Source organism: Malania oleifera, chromosome 12 (assembly GCF_029873635.1).
Source record: "Malania oleifera isolate guangnan ecotype guangnan chromosome 12, ASM2987363v1, whole genome shotgun sequence".
Taxonomy (NCBI): domain Eukaryota; kingdom Viridiplantae; phylum Streptophyta; class Magnoliopsida; order Santalales; family Ximeniaceae; genus Malania; species Malania oleifera.
In genome coordinates this window covers 84,174,198-84,195,242 of record NC_080428.1, presented here as the reverse complement: position 1 = coordinate 84,195,242, position 21,045 = coordinate 84,174,198, and the positions used below count along the sequence as shown (strand labels likewise).

The 21,045-nt window shown below is 35.0% G+C and overlaps 1 protein-coding gene across 2 annotated transcripts in view; it reads left to right on the top strand.

The window, feature by feature from the left end:
- Positions 1-2,423: 2,423 nt before the first annotated feature.
- LOC131144777 (probable DNA primase large subunit) overlaps positions 2,424-21,045 on the top strand; it is a 36,317-nt gene continuing 17,695 nt past the window's right edge. Inside the window, exons 1-15 of one of the 2 annotated variants that reach the window (XR_009133907.1) lie at positions 2,424-2,693; positions 3,155-3,216; positions 3,287-3,390; positions 3,507-3,588; positions 3,665-3,724; positions 3,942-3,999; positions 5,037-5,056; positions 5,418-5,501; positions 5,598-5,662; positions 6,449-6,497; positions 6,584-6,631; positions 6,708-6,797; positions 6,962-7,021; positions 19,208-19,267; positions 20,542-20,616. Coding sequence is in view for 1 of the 2 variants with exons in the window: in XM_058093633.1 (XP_057949616.1) it covers positions 2,561-2,693; positions 3,155-3,216; positions 3,287-3,390; positions 3,507-3,588; positions 3,665-3,724; positions 3,942-3,999; positions 5,037-5,056; positions 5,418-5,501; positions 5,598-5,662; positions 6,449-6,497; positions 6,584-6,631; positions 6,708-6,797; positions 6,962-7,021; positions 19,208-19,267; positions 20,542-20,616 (1,050 nt within the window). In the remaining variant the exon portion in view is untranslated. The remainder of the gene's footprint in view (positions 2,694-3,154; positions 3,217-3,286; positions 3,391-3,506; positions 3,589-3,664; positions 3,725-3,941; positions 4,000-5,036; positions 5,057-5,417; positions 5,502-5,597; positions 5,663-6,448; positions 6,498-6,583; positions 6,632-6,707; positions 6,798-6,961; positions 7,022-19,207; positions 19,268-20,541; positions 20,617-21,045) is intronic. The other variant, XM_058093633.1, reaches the window with a different exon arrangement.

The following is a 21,045-nucleotide window of genomic DNA, read 5'->3' as shown; positions in this document are numbered from 1 at the left end:
TTCTAATGTTTTGGTAGAGAGTAAATTGTGCAGGTTTATTTGAAATAAATATTTTGATGCTATGGTATAGATTTATTGTGATATACGAAATTAGGCCAGGGAGAGTAAAGATGGCCAGACTTGAGAATATGAGTTGAAGGAATACATAGAAGGTTCGAAAGCAATAAACACTTTCAATATCCTTTTTCTCCATTTAGCTCTACTAAAGATATTTCTTCACTCAGAATCTATCTTAATCTTCTTTTTACATAGTCAAGCCTAAACCATCAAGTTCTAGGTTATTTATTAAGGCCCAATGAAGGGTTATTATTTTGAGTTGAAGGTGCTTTTATAAAAACAAAAAAACAAAAAAAGAAAAAGAAAAAGGAAGAGATGATAAGGAATGGGGCAGTTAATAATGGGTTAGAATTTAGTTAAATTATTATTATTTTTTAAAATGACTTTACATTTGAGAGTGCGGATTTTGAGTCTTAAATTTAAATTTTTATAGATTTGAATAAAATTACAAAAAAATTATATTAAATTTGTTTTAAATTCACAAAATTTAAAATCAAGACATACAAATTCATGCTTACAAGAAGAGGACAACATTATGCATGTTATCGCTTATCAAATTCTTCCAACGAACATACTACTTATTATTTCTTGAATTTTAGTTTTTGGATAAAAATCTTTTTCATGAATTGGATTTTTGTAGGCCATAGACGATGTCTGTGATACTAAAGTCGACTGGGCCTGGGTCCACTTCAACTCAGGGAAACTTGGCCCGACTCAGAAATTCTCTTTTACCAAAGCGACTCGGCCCAATTCTCGATCAATTTTCATAAAGTTGGTCAATTCTCGATAGTAATGTATGTGTTTTAGGTATTTATACGTAAAAAGGAAGTTGGTAACTTTAAAATGTTATAGCGTGAGATAGTATTCGTCCTACGAAGTAATGATTTTTGGCTACGAATTAAATTAGGCCACTACGGTTAATCATGATTACTTGAATTTTGTTATATATGTGCCACGTGTAAGGGTGGGTCCCACTCGTTTGCACATGTGATGCACATGGCTGGTTAATTATGATTATGTTACTTTAATTATTATTATTTTTTCATTTTATTTTACTATTAAAGAGAGACAAGTTTTAAAATAATCCTATTATTATAGAAGTTGCTATGCATCTTCATATAAATGCTAAATTGTCAAATCAGAGTGACGAATGTAAATTTTTTTATTTTGTCACATAAAATTTAATTTAGCTTAATTAACTATTCTAAGGAAACAACAGTATTTTTGAACATTTTTATTATATATAAAATCTATAAATAATGTTCATAAGTAAATAAAATATCCAAAAACTCTTAAATTATTGCACTATGTTGAATTAAAAATTTAAAACTTACAAATCTCTAAAATTTAAAGATGATTTTCAATTTTCCATCTCTATTTTTCATAAATTCCTTAACAATACTTGGATTTTTGGTTTATTTCTAAAATTAGAAAATTAAAATTTGAAAGATAAAAAAAAGTTAAAAATAAAATTAATTAAATTTCAAAACTGCACATATCAATCCTCGACTCAACTTCTAATTGATAAAAAATGCGTATACGAATAAATACAAAAAACAACAAAGAAAAATCAAATTCAACACATCACATTTAAAATTTTGTAATAAAATTAATAAAATTCTAAAATTACGCATAATCATATTTCTCTATACCCTTTTCAATTAATTTTCTCTTGAACCCCCAAATTGGCTCTCTCCCTGTATATTTTTCCCCTTTATTCTAAAAAAAAAAAAAAGCTTTTGTAATTTTTCGAATGCACATGCAAAAGTGTATTATTTTCTTCTCTCTTCTCCTAAATATTTTTTTATCAAAATAGTAAAAGACTTACATTTAAGGGGAGCAAAATAAACATATAAGCATGAAGAAGATTTATGTATGAGTATACAAGCATATAGATATATAATTCAATAAATTACTCTAATTGAAAATTTAATTTTAGACTTTATGATTTCAATGTTGACTTAACTTCACTATTGATATAAACAGTTTGAGAAATACTAAAGTTTTTATTGATAAATTTTTTTTCATAATCACTTATTTGTACTAAAATATAGGTAGATTAATGTATAAACGAGTTATCGAATTGATCACACATCAAATACCAATTTAATTTAAATCAAATAAGAATTAGTGTAGGAGAGTGACTTTTAGTCGAATTTGATTATGATTTAAAGGTGCGGAACTCTTTTTTCATTGACTAAGCCTTTTTAACTGTTGGCTATTATTTATATTATGTTTATTATTTTTTGTCGAGACAGAGTGATTAAACCGAGTCATTGAGCTGAGTTGCCCATTCAACCCGGACCGAGTTGACTCGATGTGGTGCGGGAATTGAACATCGCAACTGGAACGAGTCCACTGTTGCGGCGTTGCCCCAAAAATTATCAATAAAACGGAAACACAGAAGTCGTTTCCCGCCATTTCTTACCGTCTCCTGGCGCTCGTATATAAACAGAAGGCTACTCACTTTCCAGAGTTCCAGTTTGATTCTGAGGATCGAAGAATGGAGATCGTTCGGTCTCAGAGAAAAACTCCCGCTGCCGATGTTGTTCCAACTCTCCCTACCTACCGCTCCGCTCCTCCACTCGAAGTCAGACTCGAAGATTTTGAGCTTTTCGCAATCGATCGCCTCCGAGGTAATCAGCATCGATGCTGAGGGGTTTAGTTTTAATTTTCTCCAGATCATGCATTTTTTTTTTTCTCTCCGTTTGGTTGTTGTGAAACGGGAAGAGCGGAATGGAAGCTGCAATTATATTCTTCCTATTTATTGTTTTTGACCTACGGAAGAGAAAAAATGAGTTGAGTTCTGGCCTTCTATGTCGCCGTTTTGTTGTCCTGCACTTGAAGTAAAAACAACTTGCAGAACTTTATTTCTTAATTTTAGTTCTCTTCAATTTACCGTGGAACCAAATGGAGGAGGATTTTGTTTCCTGAGAATACCATTTTCTTTTCTGATCTTTTTAGGCAAGGGATGAAAAGGTTTGGTTTATCTGCTGTACGAATTGTAGAATTTAATTATTGCTTTTGACGATGGATCCTTGCAATGTCTGGGTTAATGGTTGTTCGGTTAGTTGATCTATATTATTGTTAAATGCAGTTCTTAAAGGTATTTCTGATGGATTGTCCCGAGGAAAGAAACCTGAAGAAATGGAGAAATTGGTAAATAATGCATTGGTTGAGTTGTTTTCTAGATCTGTTTATTCAAATTCACATCTTGGATGTTTCAAAGGTGAGGGATCTATGGAAGGCAAATATGAGGCATCCCCAAACATCTGAGGTTGTCAACAAGGATATTATTTCCCACTTTGTTCTCCGCCTTGTCTATTGTAGGACGTAAGCAGAGACTGCTATTTTGTTATTTTTTGTTGTTTGTGTTGTTTAGAACAAATTGTTTTCCGCTAAATATTTTAACATAGATTTTTGCTTCGGTAACTATTTTCACTGCTTAGGGAGGACTTGAGAAAATGGTTTCTTTCAATGGAGACTTCCCTTTTTCGGTACCGTTTTCGGCTTGAAAGCTCTGAAGCGCAGGTTGTGTTTTATAATTTTATTCAGCTGTTAATTTGTTATCCAAGTTTGATGCTGTATATTGTGCTTTGGTTTACAGAGGGCATTAATGGCAGAGTTTGACCTTCCCTGCAAAGCAGTCAGCAATACAGAATTTGAGGTATTTAGAGGTCAATTGCCTAATTGATATGTACTGTTATTATTCCTAAGCACAAGAGTTTAATTAATTTTACATTAACATCTAAGGGTTAAGTTGGGCCATACTTTGCAAACACTTGCAATTCCACTTGAATGTATAATCTCTCCTATAAATGTGCTGCATATTTTATTCATTTATGATAAAAGCAAGGTTTTCTCTTGCCCATTTTCTTCTACAGACTGTGAAGGAAAAGTTGGTCCAAGTTGCACGTTCCATCAGTCCGCAATTTTCCACTGGTAAGAGCAATGAATCAATATTTTGCAATCTCTTCACACAAACAACCATCATCTTTCTTTGTCTTGTTCCTGAATGTCCCGTTGCTCTTTATTCACAACTCATTTTTTTCTGATGTGCAACACTCGGATATATGTCTAGGGGAAATCATGTCTCTGTTGTATGGTCTTAGAGTAGGCCCTTGCACAATATAACAACATTCTTCTCACACTATAAATGCTGAAAATTTATATGGATGTTTAGTAATTCATTTTATTTTACCAAAAGCATTCTGTATGTTTTTCCTTCTTCCTTTCTTTTTTGATAAGTGTTGTGTTGAAAGCAATTTGAAGTTAGCTTCATTTCCACATGTTTGTCTTTGCCTTTTCTTGTATAAGTTGTGAGTAAATTACATTGTAAGCCCCTGAAATTTCACTGAATTGCACATTTGCACTTAACTCAAAAGTTTTATTTGTGACAGTTTGATACTTAAAGTTTCAGTTTCACCTTTGATGCTAACAGAAACTTGAAAATAGCTTGAAGATGAAATTCAAGAATCAAAATCTTACAGTTAAATTTTAGGGAGTGAAATGCAATTCAGTGAGTTGTGGCATACTTTATTCTTTTATTTTTTAGGATTCTTTTTGATGTAACATTGTGCTTCTCATTACAGTGATAGTGTTGGAAAACTGTATGTGGTTACCAGTCTTCTCAAAGGTTTTGTTTGATTTAGATTTAGTTTCTTGCTATTTTGTAATGGAATTTATGAATGTTTCATACAGGTTAGAGTTTAAACTTAGAAGTTAATTCTAGGGATTTATCAACATTTGTATCTTCTTCATCACATCATGTAAGTATATTGGGATTAGGTTTCTGCTGTAGAACTGACCTACTAGAAATTCTTGAGCCTATATTTTCAACTAATCTAACAGTTCCCAAATGTTAAAGGGGATGAAATCAAGTTAATTCCTTGAACTCTATATTGTTGTTGTCATCGTCGTTGTTGTTAATTTTAGCTAGTAATGATTATGTCTGATTATTTTTTCTCTCTTTATGGCAGGTGATGCTATATTTTTCAAGGTTTGTTTTCCTTTGCGTGATTACTGTTCTAGAATTGGAATATGGAATAAGTATCTGTGTTGCCATCCATGTAGAATGCACGGGGATTGGTTCTCCAAATGTCTTGTTGGTCCTTGTGGTTCTTTGTGCCTGTATTAATATAACCATTGTGCTTCTTGCATTTTGGACTGGACATACCTGTGGCTACTAAAAAAATTGAATATAATGCTTCTGTTGTGCAAGTAGGCGCGGATATGATCTCCAAGATCCCTACATGATGGGCATTGGAGCTGCCTTGCCTTTTAGTATTTCAATAAGTATCTCATATAAGATTGGCTAGATCTTTTGGATTTTTATTCTTTCTACTCTCTATCACGTGAAGGTGCCCTTTGAAGAAGTTCCAGAACTTGTATCCAGTCGTAGAGTATTCATTCGTAAAGGGCATGCATATGTTGCTATGAATCAAGTAAACATTAGTGCTTTCTATTTAAGTGTTTAACTTGATCATTAAAGCAATATAACTCATTAGTTTGATTCTTGTAATCTTCCTTCATTCTTTTAGGTGGTTTCACTTCTTGTCACACAATTCCGTAGCCATCTATCGAAGGCTCTTGCATTGACAAACAGGTAACTGTTTAGCTATTTGGAGTTCAGCTTTGTGTTACTTATCCTAGGAGATATGTGCATTGGTTTTTGCAAACTAACAAATAGAATTGTTAGGGTGTGAAATCATTTGCTTTCTTTCATTATCTAAATTCTTAAAATTAGGACAGGTATTGTTCATTATACAAAATTTATACATCACTACACATATTTACCAAAATTGTGCAAATTGGTTGAAAGGGATTCATGCAGCCAACCTCACCCAGTGGGACCTATGGCTTGATTGTTGTATATGCTACTTTTGAATTGTTTGTATACTTGCTTGCTAAATGTGCTTTGTGTACATTCATTTACAAGCATTTTACACCTCAAATGATTGGAAGACAATTAAAATTCTTAAGGGATTGGCATGGGAAGTTATTCCCGAGCTTCTATTGTTTCGGGACATTTTTGATTAATTTTGGCTTCATTTGAGTTTTTGACTTTTATTTTATTTTTAATTTTTTTGTATTGTTATTTTGATTTCCATTCCTATGCTACATATTATAACGACAAGATGGCCAGGTAATTCTTTTTCTCTAGTTTTTGGTCTATATCAAGTTGCCTAATAAAGATTTACTACATCCCACATTTAATTTCTGGTTTTGATTAGTAAAAATTTGGAAGGTTCTACACAAGTGTGCGCATTTTGTCCAAAAATTTGCTTGGTGATATGGAAGATCTTGCTATCATTACATTGTTTTCTCTTGTCAATATGGCTTATAATCTCTGATTTTTGAATTTTTCAAAAGGTGCTGTTATGATTTGTAGGAAATGGACATCCAATATCAGAGAGCGAGAGAAGGATCGATTGACTCCTGTGAGTCTTTTATTGTGGATTATAAGTTGAAGAAGCTCCTCTTTACTGACAAGTATAGATATTGACATGGTATTGGTCATGTTCAGGTTGTGGAAGCCCTCTGCTCAAGTTATTTGGGTCCTGACTATTCTCAGGTATTTAAGTACAGAAGTTCATATACTACTTTAAGGTCATGAAGATTGTGCTCAATTCGGTCTTTTGCTTTTGCAGCCTAAGGAATTTGCAGAGATATCAATAAAAGACATTGATCAAGTAGCCAATAGTTCATTTCCTCTGTGTATGCATCATCTTTTTGAAAAGGTACTAAGTTTGGTTATAAAATCAATCTTATTACTGTTGCTTTGGCATGCTACTAGTCAGTTCATTTGATTATTGTTTCTCGTTCTACTGAGATGTTTAATTTCCTTCATTTTCGTCTCTATACTTTAATTTTTCTTATATAATTTCATGTCTCTTGTGTGCAGCTAAGAGAGGACCATCATTTAAAGCATGGAGGGAGGCTGCAATTGGGCCTTTTTCTCAAGGTTATACTTTACTTCCACTTGTATGTGCATGTGCTTTTGCATGCAGTGATGTATGTTTCATGTGTGTTTATGCTTGTGCACATGTGCACAAGTGTGTCATGTTGTCAGCATTTACAAGATCATTGCATGCAGTTTAAGTCTGTTTTAAGGAATTTTGGATGCAAGAGGCTTGAGACTCTAATCTTGGCATTTTTATTTGGTGTTGGAATGCATGCCTATTGAATTCGATCCTTAGTGTCAAGATTGTTGGCCCAAAGGCAACCCGAGAGAGAGGGGGGGGGGGGTTATGAATTGGGTTTAATAAAATTAAAAGTGCTTGATGCGGTCCTTAGTGTCAAGATTGTTGGCCCAAAGGCAACCCAAGAGTGGGGGTATGAATTGGGTTTAATGAAATTAAAAGTGCCTGATACAAAAGTTAAAGCTAATCACACTATCAAACAACTCATGCAAATATAAAAGCAATTTAAAAGAGAAAGGGAGAGAGATTGTGAACTCCTTTTTATAGTGGTTCAACTTCCTCAAGCCTACATCCACTCTCTTAAGGTCCAACCCACCTTGAGGTTCCAATAAGAACACAATCTTTACATTGCAAGGGACTCCAATACAACAAGATGAATAAGTAGAAGAGAAATTCCTTGAGAGGAAAAATTTACGAATGTAAGCTCACAACAAGAGCCGTTCTCAAGAAGATGAAAGAGTTAAGGCACAATAGTGTATTTTCAAGCACAAGAGAGATTTGAGAGAGGAGCACTTTTTCTTTTCAAAATATGAGGGAGATATCACTTCTTGCTGTGCATTTTGTTCTATGGGCCAAATATATATTGACACACAAAAAATTGGCCATTTTATGGCTGTTATGCACTTTTTATAGTTAGACCGGTCGATTGCTTTCTAGCTGTTAGAGGGGAAATTGAATTGTTGGGGTTAGGAAATTGGCATACTAGTTGACCGCCTTTAGGGGCCGGTCAACCACCTCAGGCTTCTACCTGGATTGGTCAACCACCACTTGAGGGCCAGTCAACTGCCCTAGGCTTTCCAGCCTAGTTCAGTTTTTTTTTTGGTTTATTTGTTTTGTGCTGAAGTCAATCAAATTCTTATGCAATTTACATACAATTACACACTTCAAATTGCTTAAAGATTTTAAGGAAATAAAGTGGAAAAGAAGTCTTGAAAGTTCTTTAAGCTTTGGCAAATTCCAAGCCCTTAGAGTTCCTTCTAGCTTGTATTATATCTTGTTTGTCACACTTAAGCTTAAAATAATTAGATCTAAGGTAGTTTGTTGTCTTCAAAATCAAGTCAAGAAAACTTGGAACTAGAAATATTTCCATTTTTAATGATGACGAACTCCTTTTTAAAAAATGGGGGCAAAGGCTTCCCCTAAATATATGCATATCCAATTATAGAAAATTCAGCAGAATTTCATCTTAAAAATCCAATAAAAATCCATATACATCAAGCTGCACAAAAAGAACAGTTCAGTATTGCTTTACATCACAACAATTTATCATGGTCTCACACTTATTTAGTCCCAAGCCCATTGGGCATGTTAGGGGAGAACCCAATCTCATGGACCCGATGAGATCGAAAAAGATGGGTAAGAAAGATGTCATAAGGCAAGCAATGAACGACACCCAAGGAAGATCGGAAACAATTAATCATATAGTTGAGAATTGTTAATGCTTGATGCACATTGTTGGCCCACAACCTAATAGCTTAAGCTTTTAGGTAAAGTGGTAATCTAATGGTATCAGAGCTAGTTACCATGAGGTCCTGGGTTCTAGTCTTGTTGGCCGTGTTTATTGTGCGGTGTTCAAAAAAATTATTGTGTTCCATATCATGGGTGTTTTTCATCATGTGTTTATTCCTCCATGTGCTGTCGGGCTGCATGTGCAGAGGAGTGTTATAGCTTGATATACATTATTGTCCCACAACCTAAGAGCTTAAGATTTTAGGTAAAGTGGTAATCTAACAAAAATGATATGTCCTAAATGGAGTTGAATGCCATTAACAAGAGCGTAGAGGATTTTGGCTTGAAATTTCGTCACCCTATCGAAATGACTCCTTCTAGGGATGACATTGTGAGCTATAATTTTGATGGTGACATGCTCGAGGGGGTTCTAAGTTAATCAATTAATATGCAAGGCGGGTATAGACTACGTGACGAGGGGTGATAGGTTCAGTGAATCACTTGTGAGATGAATGGTGATAAAGAAGGCTGGAGTCCTCAACATTTAGGAGATGAGAAATAATAGACCTGTCATAAAGGGAGCTTCTTTGGACCTTAGATGTCATGGATTGATGATCTGAACTTAGAATGAGGTTCTTATAGAATTTTTTGATCATGGAATCGCTAACTTTCTTGGAAAGACTTGGGGAGTTCTACCAACCAACTTTTTCAAACATGAAGAAGTACTCTTCTCTCTCAAATATCCCTTGTGCTTGAAAATACACTATTGTGCATTAGTTCTTTCATCTTCTTTAGAGTAGTTCTTGTTGTGAGCTTACATGTGTAAATCTTTTTGAGGAATTTCTCTTCTACTTATTCATCTTGTTGTATTGAACTCCTTTGCTCTGGTGAAAGCAAGGGGTTGTAAAGATTGTGTTCTTGGTGGAACTTCAAGGCGGGTTGGATCTTGAGAGAATGGATGTAGGCTTGAGGAAGCCGAATCACTATAAAATAGTTTTTATTTTTATTTGCCTATCTTTTTAATTTTTTTATATTTGCATTGATTTGTCGTGTATTAATCTTGTGCATATTAAAATAATTTTTTTTAAGTTACCCAATTCACCCACTCTTCTTGGTGGGTTGCTTTTGGGCCATCAAACATGTGAAATAACTGAATCTTAGTCCTTGTTTTATGGTGTGCTTCTGTACATTTGTACAAACACATGTAGGTACATATATGCTAACTTTGGTTGAAGAAGTGCTGGCATACATGTGATTTTGCTATCATGAGTAGTTAGTTACATTGATGTTTTAAAAGTTCTAATACTGTTTCCTCTCATTTATACCTGTTGTATGCACTATAGATGCAAATCGGAGGTAAAGGCATTCTCATAAATGTCAAGGAACTATTGTGTAAACTAGTTCATGAGGTTTAGATCTGTTTAGTAAACATCCATTCACAGAAACCCTACTCCAACTTGGCCTTGATCCTAATGAATGATAAGATACTCTTGGACTTCAACCTAGTGGGAACAAAATTGCCAAGTTTTGAGGAATACATATGCATTGATAGTGAAGTGGGTCGGTCCAAGGATAATTTGTCTAATTGGGTTTTCTAGAAGGTTAAGATGCTTGGTTTTCAATAGGGGCCGCAATTGTTATGTAAATGTTATGGCCATACATATTGGTTTCTGGGTCTTTGACACTATTGCACACTGCCAAATTGGTGGGTAGAAAAATCACAGCTGTAGTGGCATTGCTATTGTATGCAACTCAGTTAAGTAATTGCTAAAAAAAACTATTATGGCAAAATTGTTTATTTAAAAAAATTTTCTTCTCATTTTCCCTTTGCTTTTCATAAAAAATTCTTGATAAGCTATGTGAAGGGGGAAAGATTATAATGAGGATGACAATGATTCAAAAATTATTTTTTTGATATTCACTAAAGATGCATAAATGAATAAATTGATGTGAACACTATTTTTTTAAAATTATTTATTTTGATAAAATTTGTAATTTGATATTTATTTTCTATAAATTTCAACTTCAACCTTATTTTTCGTTTCTAGTTTTTATATATTTATTTGTTCAAGTTGTTAGTAGTTTATTTATTTAATGATAAATTTTATGATTACATATTATAGTTTTAAAGCTTTAGGTTATAGTTATACTAATAATACAATATAACTTGTTTGTTAAAATTTATTAAATTTATATTACTTTAACAAATAAAATAATGAACTTGTTTAATTTGTTGTATTATTTGTATGTCTTATATGCTAATAGATCAAAAGAGTGTATAATGAATTTAGTTTTATTCTGGGGAAGAGGTGGACCACGATGGGTCTATAGTACCCAACCCTACCTTGCATTTTTTGAAATAGGCTATTTCCATGCCTCAAACTTGTAACGTCTGAGTCACATGATGAAAACTTTATTGTTGCACCTAGTCTCCTCCTCAAAGGATATATACATGTATACATGCATATATATATGTGTGTGTGTGTGTGTGTGCGTGCGCGTGCGTGTGTGTATACATGCACATGTTTATGTAAGATAAGGAGGATAACAAACTAAAAATATAATTATTTTATGACATACAAAATGGCGATAGCTAAGAACAGGGATCATCTATCTTGTAAGGATTGTAAAGATATTCCAATTGAAAGTTTGGCTACACAATATAGTCTTAGTATTAGATATACATATTAAAGAATGGAAGAGGAGTAGCATAAATTAACACAATAGGACTTGATGGTGGAACTTGAAGGGAGATAATATAGTAAAATTCAAAGATAAAATAAACAAAGAGTGTGATTGGACAATAAGGGATAAAGTTGATGCAAATATTGTTTGGAATAAAATGATGAATTCTATTGTAAGGATTACAAAAGAGGTTTTAGGTGAGTCCAAAGGAAGATACTTGGGTAGTAAAGAAAGTTGGTGGTGGGATCAAGAAGTTCAAAAAGCCGTTAAGACAAAAATAAATTGATATAAGATATGGCAAAATTGTAAAATATAGAAAATCTTGAAAAATATAAAGAAGCGAGAAAAAAATGCAAAAAAGACTATCAATGAAGATAAACATAGAGCTTATGATACTTTATATACTAAGCTAGATACCAAGGAGAAAAAGACATTTATAGACTTGCTAGAGCTAGAAAACGAGAATGCAAAGATTTAGGTTTTGCAAAATGTATAAAGGACGAGAATGACAATGTCTTAATTAGAGAAGAAGATATAAAGGAAAGGTGGCGGAGATACTTTGATAAGTTGGTCAATGAAAACCAAAATGAAAGATTGAACTTGGTAGTGGCAAATGAAGAGAAGATTAAAACTAGGAAATTTATTCGTAAAATTAGAGTCCTTGAAGTTAAGATGACATTAAAAAAATAAAAACTAGGAAATTTGTAAGACCAGTTAAAATGCTAATTGAAGTTTGGAAATGTTTAGGGGATAAAGGAATTACTTGGTTGACTAATCTATTCAATAATATTATAAAAATCAAGAAAATGCCAGAAGAATGGAGGAAAAGTATGTTAGTACTCTGTATAAAAACAAAGGCAACATTCAAAACTGTAATAACTATCGTGGAATTAAGATTATGAGTCATACGATGAAATTATAGGAAAGGGTAATTGAACATAGAATAAAATTAAAAACGTAGATTTTAAAAAATCAATTTGGTTTATGCTTGAGAGATCAACAATAGAAGCTACATATCTTTTAAGAAGTTTAATAGAAAATTTTAGGAAAAAGAAGGACTTGCATATGATTTATGTTGGTCTAAAGAAAGCTTATGATATAGTACGTAGGAAAGTGCTTTGGTGGGTATTAGAAAAGAAGGAAGTTTGGTGAAAATGGATTCATGTAGCCGACCCCACCTAGTGGAACTTAAGGCTTGTTGTTGTTGTTGTGTACAGAATGGCGATAGCTCATAGAAATACCATGGATAAAAGAAAATTTTAAGCATTTTTCCTAAAAGCTTATGTGGGCACCAATGTGTACACCCTTCTCCCCCCAGCCCCACTCCGCCTTGTGGGTATGTTCAAACTGAATGCACATGGAGGGGTAAACAAATCGGGAATAACCCATGATCACACACAATGGGACTAAGATAACTTTTAAAGAGTGCAATAAATGTGGGCAACAAAAAATTGAACTTAGAACCTCTTGACCACCAAAACATATGATTAATAAAAAAGTGAAAAAGTATATGTATAATTTTTTATCAATAACAATTTGCAACAAATGTAAAATTTGTTAAACAATCTTTGTAAATTGAGCTAAAGAATCCAAAATACTCTAGAACTCTTTTAAAGAAGAGTTAAGAGCTTAAAACATGTAAATATACCAATATACATAAGATTGTGTGTGCTTGAAAAAAAATTCATGCCCATTACCTTACTTCCCATTATGTGACGTCCGTTAATCTCACTTCTTGCCACGCCCACTACCATTACGTTAAGCTACCCACTACTACTATTGTAACGACTTGCTATTTCTTTTCTAGTTCTGACTTTTTTCTTTTTTTTATATACTGTAAGATCTATGATGCTCTGATACCTACTAAATTAAACCAAACCATCAACCTAAGCAACAAGAAGCAGAATCCATATAAATACCATCAAGAAATTATATAATACCAGAGTGCTAAAATGTGTCCCCAAAATTTACATATAAGACTGTTTCTCAAAATAACTTCAACTGGGTTAGGGCTATACATAAATACTCTAAAAAAAACTCACTCTGCTGATAGGGCAGTACTGAGGCCCCTCTATCTGCGAGCCTGATCTGCTCGCCTACCTGGATCACCTGAAAAATGTTAAAGTAATGGAATGAGCCAACGCTCAGTAAGACGAAATATGCTATTGCTAGTGTGTGGCAACTGAGTTACAATACTTTGAAGATCTGTTTCTAAATAATCATGTATAACTGAATATGAGAATACAAGTACAAATAACATATACAACCATCACCTGTACCCTTGTAGCTTAACATATCGGTTTTTATAGGTTTTCCATTCATAATACTTCTACTATACATAAGTACCCCCACTGTTACTGTAAAACTATATATGCATAATAATAACTGAAAACTTTCCTGGATGACTGTATGTCACGATTTAACCCCTCATGACAGGGTTGTGCGGCCCGAAGGCGGGATTTACCCCGGTTGGCTGACTAGGATAAACTATTATACTCCATCAGTTTGATCAGCCCTCCTCAACCCATATCTGATGGGGAGCCTGTCCGCCCCTGGACATTTGATTGACCTACTTACCACGTACTATCTGAATAGGTGGTTGCACTCTATACTGAATATCTGTATATAGCAACGGTACCGTGCTTTGCTGAATCTGATCCATCAGAGTTTGATACTAAATAATACATTAATATATACAATCTATTTGTTTTACCATGATTCTGTAACATCTGTATTAACCATGACGCTGTGATAAACTGTATTTGTATCAACTGTATTTCTGAAGTAAACTGTAAAACTGTATGTCATGGTACTAAAAACTGTATAATCATGGTATTCTGAAAATACTATAAAACATATCTACTATTTGTATATTTTGTAAAACAAAATCTTGAAAATACTGTAAAAACATGTTTCTGTACTATATCCATATTCTCATGCCACACAATAATTTAAAACATTTTAAACGTATTTGATACACTATAAATTCCTGCTGTGAAATAATAATCTAATAAAAACATATAATTCATACTGAAATCATACTAGTATTACCTAGCATAGCATATTTCCCTTACCTGATTTCTGCCAAAATCCCTTTACTGTAGCGGGTCCTACACCCGTAGGGTTCTCCACTCATAACCCTGAAAACCAAAAATTTAAGAACAAAACATCATTATTTCTACGTCTTCTACATTTTCTACAACTGCCGAAAAGCCTAATTTCGAATAAAAGACCTTATCCCAAATCTGGGATGAAATCCAATTTCGTCACACCGATGATCCGCTCCGGTAGACTTAGGGAGAACTTCCTCAGGAGCGTTGTGGTGGCTTCAGATCGTCGATTCGGTGAACGACAGGGCCAAAATCGAAGAAAGATGGAGGTGGAGCTGTAGGAGAGAGAGAGGGAGTGAATTTTTGTAAATTTTTTGCGTAAAAATCCAACTTTCAACTATTTATAGAGTCAGATTTGTTGACGAGACAGGTCACCTCGTCGACGAGTCCTGTAGAAAGTTTGTCTACGAACCTGCACCCTTGTCGAAGAATTTCAGACTTTCAAAAATCCTCTCTCGGTATCTTCTCATCGACGAAACTTGTCTTCGTCGACGAGGCCCTCTTGTATCCTCGTCGACGAATCCCCTGTGTTCATCGACAAGGACTTGATAAATTCTCTTGAGTCATTACATCCCAAAGTGCAACATCTTCGACGAACGCTTAGCGTTCGTCAACGAAGTCGGTTGCCTCCTTCTGTTACTATTTCCATTTCTATCCCTCTTTATTATTTAAATACCCTTATTCTTTGGGTCGTTACAGCTATGACTTTAAGGCTCATTTCTTGGAATGTTAAAGGCTTCAATGATAATGCTAAAAGGTCTATGGTGAAGTGTTTCTTGAATGACAGGAAATGGGTTGTGGTCTGTTTGTAGGAAATTGAGTTGGATGCTCTTAATTAGAGTCTCATTTTGAATACTTGAGGGCACAACGACAATAGTTGGATTGACCTTAGAGATGTGGGCGGTGCTCAAGGGATCTTGGTCATTTGGAAAGCACAATTGAATTGGGTGAGGGCACAATTAGATCCTTCTTGGTGTTTTGTCTCTTTGGGAAGTTAGATGAAAACTTCTTTTGGCTTTTTATAGGTGTGTGCAGACTAGGCAAAGGTCAATCCAAGAGTTTACTATGGGACGAGTTGTATGAAGCTATAGCAAAATGAGGTTCTCCTTGTATGTGGGCTTCAACATGGTGCTTTTCCCATATGAAAGGAATGGGATTATGGGAGAACTTTGGGGAATGCAATTATAAAAAATTTTGGGATTTCCTTCTTGTCATTGCTCTCATGGGTCTTTCTCGTAGTGGGAGAAATGTTACTTTCTCCAACTCAAGAGAGACTCCCTCTTTCTTGAGAATTGATAGGCTTATAATCTTGTCACCTGAAAGATCCTTCCAATGTATGCCTTTGATTTCATTCCAATTTTGTTGGACACTAGATAAATGAAGTGGGGACCAAATTCATTCCACTTTGAAAACATATGGCCTAAATGAGAAGGTTTGGGAAGCTTGTCAAATAGTGGTGGTCTACTTCTTACTTTGAAGGCTTTGCTGGAGTGGTTCTAATTTCCAAGTTGAAGGAGACCAAAGGACAACTCAAATGGTCGAATAAACACACTTTTGAGGATATCCATGTGAAGAAAGAAACCGCCATTTTGGATCTTGATGTTGAAGAGCTTACTTGAAAGCCTTAATGATGGAAGATAAAATAAGATGGACCCCTTACAAAAAGAATTGTGTGAAATTATAAATGTGGAAGAAATTGCTTGGAGGCAAAAACCTAGGGCCATATGCCTAAAAGAAGGGAACTGCAGCACACCAAATCTTTCCATCACACAGTGAGTGGCCATAGTTGATACAACTGTGTGAGCTATGTCATTATTAACGGTGAAACTTTAAACGAAGAAAGGGACATCAAAGAAGGTATTTGCAGGTTCTATGAAGCTCTTTACTCCGATCCTTCTTTTTGGAGGCCAAGGTTGAGGGGATTAGTTTCAATAGAATCTGAAACTCCACTGCTAGGTGGCTGGAACATCCTCTTAGTGAAGAAGAAAGCCTTTGTGCCCTCAAGAACTGTGATAAACTGTGATGGTGATAAAACTTCAGGCCCTACGACCCCTATGGCTTCTCCATGGCTTTTTTCCTGGCAAATTGGGATGTTCTCAAAGCTGATGTTATCAAGGTGTTTGTGAGTTCCATAATTCCATTCCACGGAAAGATTTGTTGATAACATGAATTCCACCTTTATTATGTTGATCCTTGAGAAGGCGAGGGCTATCAAAATCCAATATTTTTGACAGGTTAGGTTGATGGGCTGTGTTTACAAGCTTTTACCTAAGGTTCTTGCCACAACTCCCAGAAGTCGCAGAACAACACCAATACGTCTTTGTTGAAGGGAGGCAAATCATGGATGCTGCCCTTATTGCTTCAGAAATTTTGGGCGGTCACTTTAGAGCTGTAAATGGAGAATCATTTGTGAACTTTATATGGAAAAAGCCTTCGATCATGTTTGTTGGGACTTGCTTTTGTACATTCTTGAGAAATAATAGGTTTAGAGTTTATGGTGCAAATGGATTAAGCAGAGTATCGCCACACTGCTCTTCTCAATTTTCTCTTTAATAGCTGACCTTTAGGTTCTTTCATTTGTTTAGGGTTTACTACAACAAGATTCCCTCTCTCTGCTTTTAATCATGGTCATGGAGGTTTTCAACCTCATGTTGCAAAATGCCACAAGTGCAAGACTCTTAAAAGGCCTGACGTGGAGGGAAATGGTAGGGAGTTGGAGGTTTCCCACCCCTTCATGGGCAATACCATGATCTTCTACAAGGTGAAAGCTTGCCAACTTCTCAGTCCTAGACGCTTACTTCTTAACTTCAAAGCAATTTCTGGTTTGAAAGTCAATTTGAGAAGAGTGAGCTTGGCCCCATTGAAAATGTGAATAATGGCAATTACTTGGCTAGTGCCATGAGCTGCAAGCTAGGGAATTTTTCTTTGAACTACTATGATCTCCCTCTTAGTTTAAAGTTCAAGAAAAAAAGGATTTGAGAACCTATGGCTGAAAATTTTGAAAAAAGAATTGGCTGGTTGGAAGCATTAATACCTCTCTAAAGTTAATCAGTCCATTTGAGATTCTAGAGAAAGTGGAGCTGGTAGCTTATAGACTAGCTTTGCCACCTGTGTTATCTAAGATCCACGACGTATTCCATGTTGCTATGTTGAGAAAATACGTCCCAAATCCTTCTCATATCATCAGTTATGGTGAATTAGAGCTCAATGATTCACTGGTGTATGAGGAGGTACCAGTACAGATTTTGGATAGGAAAGTACAGGAGCTACATAACAAGAAAATTCCTCAAGTAAAAGTTTTTTGGAGCAATCATGCGGTAGAAGAGGTTTCTTGGGAGTCCGAGGACCAGATGAAGCAGAAGTATCCACAACTATTTCAAGAAGCTTAAGTAGTTAGGTAATATTTCTTTTGCAGGTACATGTAATGGTTTAATTAGTGTAGCATTTTAGTTTCGGGAGAATTTTTATTTTGTATATGTAATCTCCTAGGACTCGGAATGTAACCACAGTATTCCTCCGCCATAAGTGAGGGTAAGTAATAAAATAAGTAGATCCTTTTTCCTGTTAAGGAATGATGAGTTACGTGAACAGTAAATTTCGAGTTTAAAGGTGATAGACTTACCCTTTTAAAAGCACCTCTCTCCAACCTTCAGTTTACTCATGCCCCTCTTTCCTATTCCTTGTTTTGTTGCAAAAAGATTGGAAGACCCTTTGGAAGTCGATCAGTAGAAGGGTGGGATTTTTCACTCTCTCTCAGATCCATGTTGGAAATGGGAAAAGCTCTTTCTTTTGGCATGACAGTTGAGGCGGCATCATCTTTGATGAGTGTATATGGACCACTCTGTTAATGGGGCAGCCTGGAATATCCCTTCTGTCGGAGATGCTCATGGTTGGGAGGTGGAATATTTTGCTAATTTTTAGGCTGTCTTTAGAAATGCCTCCAATTGGACATATCTGATGTGCCCAGTAAAAATGGTTACTTCACTGTCAGTTCCTTTTACAGACAGATCAACAGCTCCTCTGATGTGAGACCTGATGAATTCTTGCACCAACCAAAGTTACCTTGGTTGCCTTTTTTTTGGCTTGGGAGGCAACTTTGGGAGGATTCTTGCTCAATAAACTTCAGGGAAAGGAGTTTCCCCTTGGTCAATAGCTGCTTTCTTTGCAAAAAAACATGCCGAAACTGTGGGCCACTTGCTGCTCTGCTGCCCCTGGACCAGAATTTTTTGGAATCTGACCACTGCTCTTCATGACAGCACCGGGTCATTGCTGAATTTGTGGGAGAGGAAATCTGGTCTTGGAATGGTATATCTACAAACTGAGAAAGGATAAAAGCATTGGTTTTGACTCTTGCTATTTTCTGGATTGCATGGAGTGAGGAAAGCTAGAGCTTTTGGAGAACATCTACTTCTCCCACAATCCTCAAGGATAGATGACAGACTCTTTGAAGCTGGTTCAGTGGGCAGCACATGCTTGACACACATTTAATTTTTAATCTCTTGGATACACTATCACACTCTTTATCCATCTTTTTGTTCTCTCTCTTTTTTCTTGTTTGTACATGGGTGGCACCCTCTTGGTGCCCTTTTAATGAAATTTCTCTTCGCTGATAAAAAAATGGAAAGAAATGCTGATGTAATCATTGGAATGCATTCCTTTGCTGCCTTCCTTTTGTCATTTATTTCTTGCAGTGTTTGTCTGTAGGGTGTTGGATTGAAGTTGGATGATGCCCTTGCATTTTGGAAGGCCGAGTTCTCTCAAAAGGTAATGGTTTTTATACACGTGTCCTGTCTAAATATGGCACTACGCAGCTATGCTAGTATTCTTGCGCTGACTTTCTTTCTCTCTAGCTTTTTTTAATACGACTGGTTTTATATTCTTGTTGACGACACATAGGAACTTCAATTTTGAAATTTCTTTTATAGTTTGTAATTTTTAGTTATTTTTCTTAATTATGCATTAAATTAGTAGCACTAGCATTATTGGAATGGATTTATTAATAGTTTGATGAAGGACTAGCTTGCAGATTAAATTGTTAAGATTGGCAAATAAAATCTTATTTATAAAAAAAGAATAAAGGAATAAAGCATATCATAAGATCATGGGTTATTTCAGATGCTTGTTCCCCCTCCTTCCTTCCTAGATCTTCAAGCCTGCAATTGTGTTGTGTGGCTTGGGCTCGACTCAACAAAGGCCTAATTGGGTTTGATTTTTAAGGTTAATGAGCCAAACCCGAGTCTGCTTTCCAAGCTTCCCTTAATAAATGAACTATGTTTTAGCTAGCTGAACTTGGCTTGTTCAGGATTTTGAATAGGCTCATTTTGAGGTTCAATGAGCAGGCCCAACTGTAGGCTCATCTATTGGCTAGTGAACAAACTTGTTCTTAAACCCGTGAAGAACTTTAGTTGGCAGCTCATATATGCTTGCGTGTAAACAATAATTTTTCGAAATTATTTAATCACCAAGAGCAAAAAAGCATCCCACTAAAATTTCAAATTACTTTGGACATCCAAAACACTTATTAGGTTATTGAAAGTCATATTATATTACACATTACAGTACTAAAAAATTATTGTTAACCCTATTGAATATGTTTACATTGCAGGTCATTTCAAAATCAGTTCAAAGATGTCAGCTCAAATCTTCAGTTGTTGAGCTATTAAGAATTTGTCCTTTAATCACTGGGGCAGGGATCTTATATTTTGAATTGAAAAATAAATCGTTTTTTATAAATGAGATAGTTTTGCTTTGTAACTACAATAATCTGAGCGTGAAAACTAAAATATAGTTGAATGCAGCCTAAGCATGCCAAAATGCTGTTTGGCTCAGCTGTGTGGTGCAGGCATATGCGTGTGCATGCTTTTGTGCATGCATGGGAGAGAGAGATTATGGCGCAAAGCATTTGTGCTAGCAAATTACATGCTAAGTTATGCAGAGAATTGAGATTGCTGTGATGCCTTTGTGATAGCAAATGGCATGCTAGGTTGGTGCAGAGAGATGCTTCATGTGATGCTTATTTCTTGTTCTTTTTGTCATAGGTTGGTGCTGAAAGGTTTGACAAAGAATATGCTTACACCATACGCCATAGTTATGGAAGAGAAGGGAAGAGAACGGTAAGACATTTTGTCAATGCCATTAAAGGAGTTTTTAGAGTGAAATTCAACCTTTTTTAAAATTTTGATTGTGCAATGGATGAATATATTGCTTACTGAATCTGTTGTGTATAAAAGTAGGAATAAAATATATTGCTTTACATTGATTAAAAACCTTAATGAAAACATAAGTGAATGAGTCTCCCCAAATCACCACCCCACCTTCTGCTCCCCAACCCAAAATGTAAAAAATAAAAAATAAAAAATAAAAAAATAAAAAATCTTGGATTTTAATGTTGATGAGAATTACTGCTTCGGCTTCTGAATCGTTCTTCAATTTATGTTATTCTTACAGATTTATTTTTTAGTGTTTGAATGCTAAAATTGCTTAAGAGGAAGTTAAAGGTTTCTCCTCCTCTGTAGGTTTGTGATCACCAACCAATTTAAAAG